Below are 14,925 nucleotides of genomic sequence, written 5' to 3'. Positions count from 1 at the left end.
TCATACAGCCTATTTTTTAGCATACTTACAGCAGGTTATTTTAGTGGGTAAGTTTAGACACAGAAAAATTATGTTGTGCAAAAATATTTAAATAGCCTATAGAATTGCCTAATTATAAACATAACTTAGTGAAGCTGATATACTCAGTCGACTGCAATGTGGAAGCAATGTTAAATAGCCTTTCATAACGTAAATACTCATACTTAGCATACACTTGGGAACATTAGTCTGAGACATCTTTCAACAAGTCTGAATATACATTGCACATCGTGCACATTGCAAGCTGTCAGGGCAAAAAAAAAAACATGATAACTACTTGCAAGTTGCTCCAACTCCACACTAGGCGTGTCCTTTGCGCGATGCTGCAGGTTGAATCTCTTACCCCGATTTCCTGTCACATGATTGGAAATAGGATCCCTACTTCATACTATCTCTTGAGTCGGGAGAACACACATTTGCCTTGAAGTTCAGGCGCTCTTAACGGAAGCCTGTTCAGAGACTTCATTAGAGCAAGCCGCACCAGCTCCGGTGGCTGTATCCAAACTGACTCACCTGCGATCGCTCTTGCCCAGTTGTAAAGGGGAACGCAACACGCAACACCATTCCTCGGACAGTCGTAGTAGGCAAAGGAGAGCTATGGATTCTTTGACAGTCGCAGCGCTACTTCTCGGTGGGCTCCTGTCCTCCACAACTTCGGTCCAGTTCGAAACGGGTAAGTTTTGTCAGTAACTTTGCGCCTATGTTTGTGTTTACAGTTAGAGAGTTTTGGATAGGGATGCATGTGAACGATTGTGCGTCCAAGATGTACCAAAAGCGCCAAGGAACGTGGTCCTGACCGTAATGATAGACTAATGCGCTACGTTAGATAGAAATACAAGTCAAATCCCAAATTATTTTATTTTCAGAAGACGCATGAAGTACCAAGTCGAGCTGAAACGAAGTCCTTACATTATAGTTAGCTCGTTGACTACATCAGAAAAATGTACGTGTAGACATACAAAAATACACTGTAATCACGTCAGTTGCTTATTACATCGTTGTTAACGTGTGTAAGTCCACTTAATGCATGTATCCATGCATTAGTAGATGGTATCTTACATGCATTTTTGGCCATTGGACAGGGCACACTTAATATTGTAGACATTTTGAAGGAATAGGTTATGGTGTGGTGGCAATCAGCATAAAGCATCGGATGTTTTATGTTCTGGGATTCATCTTTATCCTTCTGTAGGCATTGTGAAATGCATAATACTTTAACGATTTCATCATTACTCTACTGGAAGAGAGAGTATCAAACGTTTCCTGTAACTCAGTCTCAGAGATCCAGTCATGCTGTCATCTTTTTTTTGTTTTTTTCATCCCAGGGAAAAAGAGATGGCTCTGCGGGAAGCTGTGTTTCCAAATTACACATATGGAATCGGATTTCGTTTAAAAACGAAACCCATTCAGAGAAGAAAGAAATTGTTCGTTTAATAACGACCACACAAACCAAACTTTTCATGCTGTAATTTGTGTTGTGTTTCAAGTTTTAAAAGCACATCCTCGTTCTTTCCTTTTTAATTTTTTGTTTCTTAATTATAAGGTCTGAATCAAATTAGAGGTTTTGCCATCTGGGCACTGCGTAAGCATTGCCGTCTGTACCTATGTATTAACAGCGTATTTAAAGCTCTCAGGCACCAGAGACCAAGTGTTGAATATTTATAATAAATCTCGACAGAATTATTTTTTTACACCAGACTGGTAAAATATTATAGGGTGCACATGCCAAGAATAAATAGGCTCAGCTGTTTTAAAAAAATATATATATATATTTTATTGCACCTCTAATTTATGATTCCTTCAGGTGATTCTATTTGCGGATAGGTGGTGTTAAAATCTGAGCCAGGTACAACATTGCTGTTCTGCCTAGTCATGAGTTCTGTGTGTCTAGCCATTGCAGAGTAATCATGTCTTTTCTACCTGATCAGTGGCCTGGGCTATTGGGAATGATCAGAGAGCCTATTGTATACTGGATAAGCTTGAGTGGTTGGGTCTTTTAACTGCAGGTTTGTACTGTAGCTATGTCTGCAGTTCATTTCAGTGTAAGAATAATCTCTCCTCATCAGAATCGCCACACAGCTAATTCGCCCTAGCTCTGTAGAGGCAGCTCAGATGAAATCTACACTGGCCTTTATCTCTTTTTTAAACAGCATGGCAGAATTTTACAGCCCTCTCTGGGCTATTGTCCTCAAGAAATCTGAGACCTCAACTGGACTGTTTAGTTTCTGGGTCTGTTGAGTCCATGCTGTTCTGAATACCTGGTTAGAGTGGCGTGAGTAGATATGTGTGTGTGTGTGTGTGTGTGTGTGTGTGTGTGTGTGTGTGTGTGTGTGTGCGTGTGTGTGAGCAAAGGGACAGAGCACCAATGATTTCATGCACCTGCCATGCACTATGGTGATTGTGGTTTTGGAGCGTGTCATCGAAACCGACGGCAGGGCTCCTGTGCTGTCCTCATACGTCAGCTCTTGTGGTTGTCACTGCTGTTTTTGGCATTCAGTGGCCCAGCGTCAATGACTCGGCATCATGCTCACACTGAAAGTGAATGGAAATCACTCTTGGGAGAATGTGGCTGTTTTCCAATCTTGCAGTGACTGTGTGATATGGAATGCACCCGGGCAATCTGCAGTCATTTTGGTTCTTATTGTCCCTACTCAGTTGCAGTGACATTCAGAGCAGTCCCGTGGTTGCAGTGACATTCAGGAGAGAGGCTTTTGTGTGAGGTGAACTGAAATGTAATTTTATAGCATACTGCATCTGGTTAAATTTCTTCATGCTTTTTTGTTTTCATGTGACCCTGCGCTTGGAAAACACCACCACATATAAGTGCTTCTACACAATGTCCCAAGCACACAACTCTCTTAACAGCATCCCATAGATAGATAGATAGATAGATAGATAGATACTTTATTGATCCCTAGGGGAAATTCACACAGCTACCTCAGGAATACCTCCAATTCAGATCTGGCGTAGATCCGTATTTGTTGATGCCCGATTAGCCGACCTCAGTCATCCGTTGTCAGGACTGGCCTGTAATTGTGCCCAGCCTGGCTGCTGGAGGAATCCGGCCTGTGTGAGTGAGCTACCTAGTGAAAGAGCAGAAGTGGTAATGATGGCTTTCGGGGCTTGTCATTACGCTGCAGCCTGGTCTGATCTGGCCCTAACACAGGGGCCAGCTGAGTGGTGCCACCTGCCCCCTCGGTACCAGTTTTCCCCTCCACTTGTTTTGTTTTGCTTTGACTCTGTAAAGCGACATTGAGTTTGAGAAAGGCACTATATAAATAAAACATATTATTATTATTATTATTATTATTATTACCATGACTCTCCACCGACGGAGATGTTTGCTCAGGGATTCAGATGACATGGCAGCACAATGGCCAATTACATAGCCGGATATATAATGGGATTTTTTTTATCATTTGCTTCTTTCTAAATGGGAAGACTGTTTGAACCAGCTGTCACCATATGCCAAACTTGTGTTCCTCCGGTACGGTATGTTCTCATATTGAAATAGGATGTTTCCATTGTAAACATGGCTGCCTGCGGCCTCTTGTGGTTCTGACTGTTAAACGAGTTGATAATTCATTCACTGCTTGTAAAAGGTTATAAAATGTCGTCTCTATTTGTCTAAATTTTTATGAACACCTCGAAACAAGTGCCTGAAATTGTTTGAGGACTACTCTACTGTATTAACCTGGCGCATGACTTCAGGGGGAGAGGAAAGTGTTTCCTGTGACCCAGGAGTTGACTGTATTCTAAGAAGAGTTCAGCAATACGTTGGGGGGAAAACACTGTTTGATTGATGCTCTGCTCTTCCCTGCTCCTGCACCTCTTCTCCTCCTTTTAAAAGCTCTGCTCTTCCCTCCTTCCCTCTGAGGCTCTCCGCCATTAAACACACACGCAGCCTGGACTCCGTCTGTCAAGTGCATCTCCCCTCACCTCCGCTCCTCACCCTACACACCACACAACACACACCACACAACACACACCACACAACACACATCACACACCACACAACACACATCACACAACACACATCACACAACACACAACACACATCACACAACACACATCACACAACACACAACACACATCACACATCACATATCACACAACACACATCACACAACACACATCACACAACACGCATCACACAACACACAAAACACAACACACATCACACATCACACACCACACAACACACAACACACATCACACATCACACACCACACAACACACAACACACATCACATAACACACAACACACATCACACAACACACATCACACAACACACAACACACATCACACAACACACATCACACAACACACATCACACATCACACAACACACAACACACACCACACAACACACACCAGACCAGACCAGGGCCTGCACCAGGGCCAGACCAGGTGTGTAACAGGATTAGACACCTCCTCCTTTGGGCTGTTTGATGTGCTGTCTCATGCGCCCCCCCTACACACACACACACACACACACACACACACACACACACACACACATACATACACACACACATACATACATACACACACAGACCCTCTCGCTTGCCCTGGAGCAACAGAGGTATTTAACCTGTTGAGGAGTGAATTCTTTAAGACAATGCCATTCCCCAGAGAGTGAATTATTTTCCTGGCACCTTCTAGAATTCTACGCGAACGTTCTAGTTTCAGTGTTCTTGGCAGAAAAGTCCCTGAAGGTAATTGTTGCGTCATGGTATACAGTAGAACCTTTTTCGAAAACGTTCTAATCACATATTTGTGATCGTACTCCCAGGGGCCCACCTGCATCTGATCACATATTTGTGACCGTACTCCTCAACAGGTTAATGGGTTCTTATTTGCTGGGTGTGTGTGTGCTCTGTGTGTCTGTCTGCACATGTGTATCACAGACATCACATCAGTATGATCAGATGAATAGACATGGCTGTGTCTTTGTTAAGGTTTGTGTGTGTGTGTGTGGTGGTGGTGGTGGTAGCTGGGATCCGTGATTGTAAATGTTTCCGATTTTCTGGCCCCTGAGGTTTGAGAGGGCCTCTTTGCCCTGAACCATTCAGAATGAGTGAGAAAGAGAGGGGAACAGTGTGCGTCTGTGTTTGTGTATGTGTGTGTGCTCGAATGCCTACACGTGAGTGTGTGTTTGTTTGTGTGTGTGTGTGTGTGTGTGTGTGTGTGTGTGTGTGTGTGTGTGTGTTTGCATTCTGCAGCAAGCCATCTGGAGACTTTATAAACCTCCCATGTTCCTTCTGGAGTTTAAAGGGGTCAGAACACAGAACACAGGACTCAAGCCCTGGGGCCTGTTCTCCTCTTGTCTAACCCCTCGCCCAGGTGTCAAGCCTGTGTCTTTATCATCTCTCTCTCTCTCTCTTTTATCTCTCTTTCTCTTTCTCTCATGTGCTTCTCTCTATCTCTCTCTCTGTATCTCTCTCTTTCTCACTCTGTTTTTTTATTACCATCAGTATTTCTCTGTATCCCTTTTAATTTCAAAATGAATCTGTCACTCTTTCTCTCTCTCTGGCTCTTTCTGACTCTCTCTCCCTCTATCATCGTATATCTTGCTCTTTGTCTAAGTCCTTTTTGAGTCTTTATGTGACTCTTTGGGTCTCTGCATTGCTCTCCGCCCTCTCATTTTTAACATGGACACTTACATTGATTCATTTAGCTGACACTTTTGCACCTGTGCATAAAACTGATCAGCCACTTACAGCATGAAAGAAGGAAGGGAGAGAGAGAGAGGGGAGAAGAGAGTTAGAGAGAGGGAGAGGGGTAAAGAGAGTTAAAGAGAGAGAGAGAGAGAGAGAAGGAGAAGAAGAGAGAAAAGCTGTGGCATTCGAGAAAACATTTAAGACTTTTAAGGAATGCATGTGGATCCTACAAAAAGTTACTGCTGCTGAGTGTGTGTGTGTGTATATATATATCTGTGTGTGTGTGTGTGTGTGTGTGTGTGTGTGTTGGGGGATGTAAGATGAAGGAGGGGACACACTCAGCTCCAATGTGGCCCTGTCTTTGTGCCAAAGCAGACCATGGCTTCTTTGTAGCAGACAGTCTCTCTCTCTCTCTCTCTCTCTCTCTCTCTCTCTCACACACACACACACACACACACACACACACACACACACACTGGCTGCACTGTCCCCTACTGTAATGCACAGGCCAAACCATATCTGCATCCATTCATACTGTCTGCAAGACTCTGCAAGGACCCTAGATAAGTCTGTCTCCTCAGCAGTAGAATAGAATAGTGTTAAAGGGAGCATTAATCCAGCATATTGTTTGGCTAAATTTGTCCTGACATTTCTCTAGTTATCTATTCTGCGTGCGCACTCAAAAATCTTTGTCTGACAGTTTGTTCTCCCCATGCCCCAGGTTCACTCTCTACGGTGGCACCTATTGCCTGTGGTGGATAAGACACATCTGTGATATATGCTGTATGTGTGTGTGTGTGTGTGTGTGTGTGTGTGTGTGTGTGTGTGTGCCCGATGTCCGTGTAGAAGACTGGACATGGTTGGGCACAGCCATCTGGGCACGGGAGCCAACTGAACTGTTGGAACGTGGTCCCTCTGTAACACCCACACTCTCTGTCATCTCGCTGCCCACATGCAGCCCTTATATATCCCTCCCCTGTGCAATGCCAGAGGATGGAGGATGGACATATAGAACATAAAACACCCAGAACCTGAACTTGGGCACACAGATGAATGTGCAAAAGCCAACTGCACAGAACCGACTGAACGGTCTGCTGGTCTGCTGCTGGTGGTGGTGGTGGTGGTGTTGCTGCTGGTGGTGGGGAAGTTCAGGAAGTTTACCCGGGAGAACAAAGGGAGTGTGAGAGTGTCTGCTGTTTTAAAACTGTTCTTCAAAAAGAACAAAAAAAAACCATCCCCAGCGTGTCTCGACTCGAAAGCCCCCAGCGCGCATCAGGTCCTGAAACACAAACACGCGTCGCTATGTGAGGGAGGGGGGCGTCATTCAGCCTCTTTATTTTATTATGTGAACGGAAGAATGGGGGAATGAGAGATAGAGGGAAGTAGGGAGAGTGAGAGAGATGGATGGAGAGAAGGGAAGAGGTAGCTAGAGAGTGGAAGAAGAGAGGAGAGAGAAAAAGAGAGAAAAAAGGGGAGTGAAGGAGTGCATGATTGATAGAGGAGGAAAGAAAAAGAAGAACAGAAAGAGGAAGAAGAGAAGCAGGTACAGATCAAAAAGGGGACGAGAGAGACATATAGGCCAGACAGATAGTGAGAGAGCAGTATAGAGGGAGAGGGGGAGATAGAGACAGAGAGAAAGAATAAAACACAGATAAAGAGAGGGAGCTGGAGCACACTGATCGCTTGCACTCTGTTATTTCAGTGCAAACACTTGCCTAATGTTTCAACACTACTGTGTCGACACTATGTGTACTGTGTGATGGTTGCACCAAATAAAAAGCAGACATCAAAAAGTGAACTACAGACGCTGTCTCTCACGGGGCAGTCTGTTGGGGCAGTAGCCAGTACTGTGCTGGCTGTGGCTATAAAGGCTGCATAGTGGGCATGGGGCCAGTGGCTCTGTGTTGACCTCGGTGTGTGGCTTCCTGCTGGGCCAGTGGAGGAGAGGAGGGGAGGGCCAGAGGGGGCAGCACCCTGCCAGCCAGCAGCAGCCCTTCCGCCAGACAAACTTCCACAGGCTCCCTAGCCTTCACTGACTACAGCCTCCCCAGCAACCTCCCCAGCTTCCCCAGGCCTAGCGGCCCCAGCCTCCCCTTCTCTGGCCATAAGCCTTCACAGCCTCCACAGGCTTCCTAGCCTCCACAGGCTACAGCCTACCCAGCCCCATGGGCCAACTAGCCTCCAAAGGCCATTAGACTCCCCTGCCTGCACAGGTCTTCACAGCCTCGTCAGGATCTGCAGTCTTCCCAGGGCCACAATCCTCTGGGTTGGCCATTCCAAGCAGGCTTTCTGCCAGACCTCCACTGCCCCCACAGCCTTCTCAGCATCTAAAGGTTCCCTCGGCCACAAGTCTGTGGTGGCCGTTACTGTGGGGGCACTTGATTGTTTCCGCGATGCGCCTGGCATGCTTGTTTGGGGGTTTCCACGAACCCTGTGTGTCTGGTGTGTTCTACTCCCTGGTCTTAGTGGATTGGGAGTGGAGATCTGAGGCACATTCAAATTTGGAAAACAGAAATTACTGTTCAAGGCAATCAGGTTTTCTTTGAACTTTTAAATCTCAATGTTTTTGTGTAAACATTCTGAATTCAATACAAATGGAACCCTTAATCCGTATGTCCATATGTTTAAGCCCATTGAGAACTATCTCCTCAGTCTCTGCATCTATCTTCAAATGTTTGTGGAGAACTCAAGGCAAGTGAAAAAACACTCATTTGAACGCACCTCTGATTTCGAGCGGATTGTGGGCAGATCCGGGATCACCTGCCGACTCAGTCGTGACCCCACCTCACCGACTCCCCCAGCCACCTGACTCCTCCACCTGTCTCCTCCACCCTAGCAGCCTGACGTGACATTGCCTGTTGGCCGGCTTTAGGGGTCGTATGGAATGAAATGAGCAGTAGCCTGTGTGTGTGTGTGTGTGTGTGTGTGTGTGTGTGTGTGTGTGTGTGTGTGTGTGTGTGTGTGTGTGTGTGTGTGTGTGTGTGTGTGTGTATGTGTTGGTGTGTGTCTCAGGGGTGATGTGAGTGGATCTGACGTGACAGATGTTACAGTTATGTAAAAGGTTTCAGCTGGGAGAAGGAGAGATCTTGGGGGAACTCAGTCAGTGTCAGGTTTGCTCCTTCAGTCCATTTTGATCTGAAATGGGGGGTGTGCGGGGGGTGGGGGCACGTTTGAACAATGTCAAATTAAACTGTCAAGCAGCTGTGTGGTGCAGTGCTTATCAAACAGTGCTGTGTGTTTGTGACAGAGATATTTTGTGTGTGTGTGTGTGTGTGTGTGTGTGTGTGTGTGTGTGGGTATGGATGTATGTGAAGGAACATAGGTAGTATGTGGATGTGTGTGACAGAGATAGTTTGTGTGTGTGTGTGTGTGTGTGTGTGTGTGTGTGTGTGTGTGTGTGTGTGTGTGTGTGTGTGTGTGTGTGTGCATGTGTGTGTGTGTGTTTGAGTGAGAGAGAGAGAGAGCTAGACTTAGAAGAAAGCTCCCAACTGCCACGTTCCCAGCTGCCAAAAGTTAAAATGCTAAACAGTCTTCAAAGGAGGCATTCCCATTTTGCCTCAGATGAAAAGGTCATGGTAAACCAAGACAAATATCAAGTTAAATCTCATCAGTGTGTGTGTGTGTGTGTGTGTGTGTGTGTGTGTGTGTGTGTGTGTGTGTGTGTGCGTGTTTTCTTCCATAAAACATTGTCCCTTTAGAGCCTAAATGAAGCTTAGTTTTTATCCCTGTTCATGTCAGACACACACACACACACACACACACACACACACACACACACACACACACACTATTTTGTCACTCGTTATTTCAGACCTTTTGTTTCTCATCCATATTTCTCATCCTTTCTCTGCAACCCACACTCTCATTGCAGTGCTATTGTGCTTGGGCAGAGCTCACAAGTCGTCCTATTTACTTTGACATTTTCTATTTGAATGTCATTTATGACATTTGTGCGGGCACGTTCCCTGCGCCGATTGCTTGATTCATCCCCTGGGCTCAAACATTTCTTCCGGCTGGAGGCATTTGCTCAGATATGCAACAAACTTAATGAAAAAGCCTCCCTCTTCACATTTGATGATGCTTATCAGGTGCAGCGCAAACAGTTGTTTCCATTATCAGAATGCAATTTCACTTGTTTGCTAGAAATGCACATCAACTCTGAAGCCCTGAAGGGTTATTCAAACTGCATATGAAATGGAATCAAATAATAGTTCTGGGATTTTTTGCATATTAGCATTAGCGTACTGACTTGCTTCAGAACATGTGCTTGCTTTGACTTGTTGATGAATGAAAATTGCTCCCGAAAAAATTGCGGCGCTATTGCAGATTTATAATTCCGCCGCTATTGCCATTTTTAATTTTCACATAAAAAGTATATTTTCTTCTGACGGTCTGTTTTCTTTTTTCGGTCGAACAGGGGTTGTATTTAGTTTCAGGTTGTCAGCTGTCATCAGCATTAACTCTGTCTCTGTGTGACGTGGAGCTCAACCGAGAACATTTTGAGGGATCGCGTTTTGCTCCTGACCCCAATCATCCCCTTGTAATCCAAGCTAAAGGCCTCAGAGAATATTATCATTGGCAGACCTTCTGTAGGAGTAGGGAAATTGTAAGGATACTGTAAAAGTGAACACTTATCTATTAGGTGGTGTCTGTCTGACATGAAACAGCAAATAGAGACCACGAACAACACGACATCTGGAGTGAGTGTTTCAACATTCCGGATTTGACCAGAGCAAATTTGTGCATTTTCGAGGCCAACATGTATTTATGTGGTAATTTCACTGAGTTGCTCTTTTGGGAGCCATATAACCAATATCATAATTGCAATATTGAATTGCTACTGTGTGGGACATGACCTGCCCTGTGAACTTTGTACAGCAGTGTTTTGTGACAGTTGTCTTTGGTCCTAATCCACTTGGTCCCTGTCTTCCAAACAGAGAGGAATGGGGGGAGAGGTGGGGAGAGAGGGAGAGAGAGAAAAAGTGGGAGAACTAAAAAAAAGAAGAAAAGAAAAACACACTCTCAAAATAAAAGGCTGTGTTCCGCCCTACTTCCTCTGTCTTAAGTTCAAAACCGCTCTGTGGCTGAGGGAGCAAATTGTTGCCTTCCCTCGTTCTCCCTCTCTCTTTCTCTACCTCTCTCTCTCTCTCTCTCTCTCTCTCTCGTTAAAGAAGTTGAGTCGAGACGCGCGTGACCGCCCAGTGAGATCGGAGGCGAGCCGGGGGGTAGCACGTCGGCCACCAAGGTGCTTCTTAGGACGTGGCACAGGAATCAAGGCTCATAGAAGCTTCCGGCAGTTACATTGGCAGTTGGTGTGGAATTCAAATCTCTGTAAACACCTCTCAGAACCATTGCAGTTTCTCTCTCTCCTCTAGATTTGTCTGCATCTTTCTTGGTGTCTCTCTTCTACTGTCTTTTGGATAATCTCCCACAGCACTTTGCATGCTCTTGTTTTCACGGATCCTCGTACTCATCTCTTGTGAGATGATGGAGAGTTTTAAATCCTTTCAGCCTGTCAGTTTATATCTAGACAGAAAGACCAGAATGTTGTATTATTCAGCAACAGAACAGAGTGTCGACTTCTCTTTTGCACGTCCTTTGTGCTTCTGTTGAGGTTTTGTTCTCTAGGTTGTATCACAAGTTTTTTTCTTTTTTCTTTTCTAGTCATTCATTGTCCTTTTTTTCCAAGTGGTGTGATGGATATTTAATATTCACTGGGCTGTAATCGAAGCACTGAGTGGACACTAACTGACCTCCCTTATCCCCTGTGTGAATAACAGCAGGCTCTTAGATGTTTGGTGGCTGTAAAAGAGAGGCTGGTCACAGGCGGCTGGGGCCATGTAACTAAAGCCACAAGACCCTCAGTATATCTTTGTAATTGAGCCCGGTTCCCAAGAACCCAAGGACCCCCCCAACACCACCACCACCACCACCTTTTCCTTTACCACATCTACCCTCCTCATCTCCCCGTCTGCTCACCACTGACCGGAACCTGCTGGGTTCTTCCCTGCAGCATCCCCCAGCAGGTCGCAGGATCCTCATTGGTTCTATTTCTTCCCCATGCCAAACAGGAGCAGGTTTGCAGAGCTAGGTTCCTGTTCACCGCTTGGTATCAGCACTAACTTATGCTTTCAGTCATCTAGAACCTGTGTGGGTTGTGTGCGTGTATGTGTGTGTGTGTCTGTGTGTGTCTGTGTGTGTGTGTGTGTGTGTGTGTGTGTGTGTGTGTGTGTGTGTGTGTGTGTGTGTGTGCATTGTAGTGTTTTGCAACACAAACACATGCACACACACATTGCTCTTACTCTGTGGTCACAAACGGGGGCAGCCTTTAATGCTATGGATAAATTGAAAAGAAGTTTACTTTTGATGAAAATTTTGAAAATGTGGAAAAGGCACCTGTTTCATAGAATGACCCAAAAGGGGGTTAGCTAGGGGCAGCCGTGGCCTACTGGTTAGCGCTTCGGACTTGTAACCGGAGGGTTGCCGGTTCGAACCCCCGACCAGTAGGCACGGCTGCAGTGCCCTTGAGCAAGGCACCTAACCCCTCACTGCTCCCCGAGTGCCACTGTTGTTGCAGACAGCTCACTGCGCTGGGATTAGTGTGTGCTTCACCTCACTGTGTGTTCACTGTGTGCTGTTTGTGTTTCACTAATTCACAGATTGGGATAAATGCAGAGACCAAATTTCCCTCACGGGATCAAAAGAGTATATATACTATACTATACTATACTAATACTAAAAAGCCATGTTAGCAGTCGGAGCAACCAAGAGACGATAAGCCTATCAGTGAATCTAATGTCACAAAAAAAGAATGTCAAAAGTGCAGAAAGGTGCCTGTGGTCACATGGCTTTTTCAAAAATGTTTGCAAGGTGATGTCAGATAAACCAAAGATAACATCAAGTGCATTAACCGGGCATGGCACAAAAAGTCAACAAAATAAAGAAACTTTCCAAAGGCAGGGTGAGATCAAAGGAGGAATTGCAATGGCCGTGGCAGAAGAATGCAGATTGCATGAACTTTGCCAATAGTTGTATTCATCGTTTATGGAGATAGCTAGACAAAACAAAACACCCTCACTCCCTCTGTGATGTGTGAAGACATGCATGCCACTCTTACAAGCCTGCTGTTAGGTCATTGAACCCAGATGGTGGTTGTTTGTGTACCCAGGCCTCTTTTTTTTCTCTCTCTCTCTCTCTCTCTCTGTCTCTCTCTCGATTTCTATCTTTTGCTTTCTCTCTCTCTTATCTCTGTTCTCTGGACGCCTGTCAGTTGTATTCAGGCAAGGCCCATGGATCTCTGGTAGGGCTGGGCACCGAAACACAGTTCTAATATGGCACCGGTGCCGACGCAAACGGAAGTAACTGCATCGAATAATAACATGGATTTCGGTGCCTCATTTCAGTGCTTAAATCGCGTTTAAATATATATATATATATGAGGCATCACTGCATGTCATGCGCCATCTCTAACGTCTTGCTCTGATAGCCGCACATCCAGATACAGTTAGCTAACATAAACACTGGAACCAGAGGGGTGCACCACATAGGCGAGTGGACAGTGTTTGACAGCTTGCGTGAGCCCAAGTAGCTTACTTTAAAGCGACATCACAAGCTCCTGTCAAAATCTAGCAGTGGGCCTAACTACACACAAGGAAAAGTATACAACAGTGTACGTTACACAATATCCCTTCTAATGCGCTAACTGGCAATTATTTGAAATGTTATCAGCAAAGTTGTAAGGTGAAAACTGTATTTCACGGTGTGTTCTAAACAACATAATGGCATGATATTAATCTTTCATGTGCATGAGGCCCATATAGCATCACAATGAATATAAAGATCATGTTAAAAGTTAGCTGGCAAAAACATAAATATGTAGGTTACATACCTGATGTCACTGAGCTGTCAAAGAGGCTACGGAACCATCTCTGCACGTTATCGCTAATTAAACTCAGCTGACTGGTGTTAGCGCATAGCCATAGTTGCTGTTAAAATGCCTACTAGCGCTGGGAATCTAAACACTTCAACACCAACATGTAACCTAAAATGTTCAAAACTATTGCGTGTTATGGGTTAAGACATGAAATTTCTTGAAGCATTTGGGAAGTATATAGGTATAAATACTCTTTTGATCCCGTGAGGGAAATTTGGTCTCTGCATTTATCCCAATCCATGAATTAGTGAAACACACAGCACAAAGTGTACACACAGTGAGGTGAAACACACACTAATCCTGCATCAACAGCAGCGCTCAGGGAGCAATGAGGGGTTAGGTGCCTTGTTCAAGGGCACTTCAGCCGTGCCTACTGGTCGGGGTTCGAACCGGCAACCCTCCGGTAACAGGTCCGAAGCGCTAACCAGTAGGCCATGGCTGCCCCAAAGCAAATGCCGTCCATGACTGGCAGTTCTATGGCAAGCGGTTTTAACATACTTATGGCAAACCGCCTACACTGGGTAAACTTGAAAGCAGAGCTCAGTTTGTGTGTGCATCCATGGCAAGCTGTTTTAACATTTAAATGTATTATGCGTAGGAGCAATGAGATATTGATAGTACATTGAATATAACAGTTCAATTTCAAGTTCAAATTTGTCTTATCAATAAAAAAAGCAATTCATGTTTTAGACCATTTTATTGTAAAAACAAAGTAACCAACCGGTTCAGGCACCGTTTCGGCCCCGGCACCGTTTTAAAAGTATCGATTTAGCACCGGTATCGGATAAAACCCAAACGATACCCAATCCTAATTTCTGGCTAGCTGCCGGATCGCAAAGACAACCGCCAGAATCCGATGGCACATCTTCTGTAACCATTTTTAATCAAAACTAATTGACCTGGAGCTGTTTTTGGTTCTTAAAAAAACTGCCATTTTTTAAATGTCATCTGAGGAACAGTCACACATCAAGGGGGGGCTAGCGTTCTTCCCCCAAGTGCACGCCTCATCCAGTACGACTCAGCGCTGTCACTCGTCAGGGGAAGTGCGAGTGTGTGTGTGTGTGTGAGAGAGAGAGTGTGTGAGAGAGAGATCCAGAGAGAGAGAGAGAAAGAGACAAGTGTGTGTGGGACATTCCAAAGCGCAGACCTCTGAAATTGAGCAAGAGCATTTGAGGGAGGTCTTCTGTCCTCTCTTTCTCTGCTTTCAAAGTCACGGAACAACACAACACACACACACACACACACACACACACACACACACACACACACACACACACACACCAGGAGTCA

The 14,925-nt window shown here is 45.1% G+C and overlaps 1 protein-coding gene across 2 annotated transcripts in view; it reads left to right on the top strand.

Annotated features, from left to right (window-relative positions):
- The first annotated feature begins 471 nt into the window (after positions 1-471).
- The window catches only part of kremen1 (kringle containing transmembrane protein 1), a 60,834-nt gene continuing 46,380 nt past the window's right edge, over positions 472-14,925 (top strand). For both annotated transcript variants that reach the window (XM_048243736.1, XM_048243735.1), the window contains exon 1: positions 472-712. In XM_048243736.1, the coding sequence (XP_048099693.1) occupies positions 637-712 (76 nt within the window). In that variant the 5' untranslated portion in view covers positions 472-636. The remainder of the gene's footprint in view (positions 713-14,925) is intronic.

Source organism: Alosa alosa, chromosome 5 (genome assembly GCF_017589495.1).
Source record: "Alosa alosa isolate M-15738 ecotype Scorff River chromosome 5, AALO_Geno_1.1, whole genome shotgun sequence".
In the NCBI taxonomy this organism is placed as follows: Eukaryota; Metazoa; Chordata; class Actinopteri; order Clupeiformes; family Clupeidae; genus Alosa; species Alosa alosa.
The sequence above is the reverse complement of the archived record's forward strand: the minus strand, read 5'-3'. Positions and strand labels throughout refer to the sequence as shown.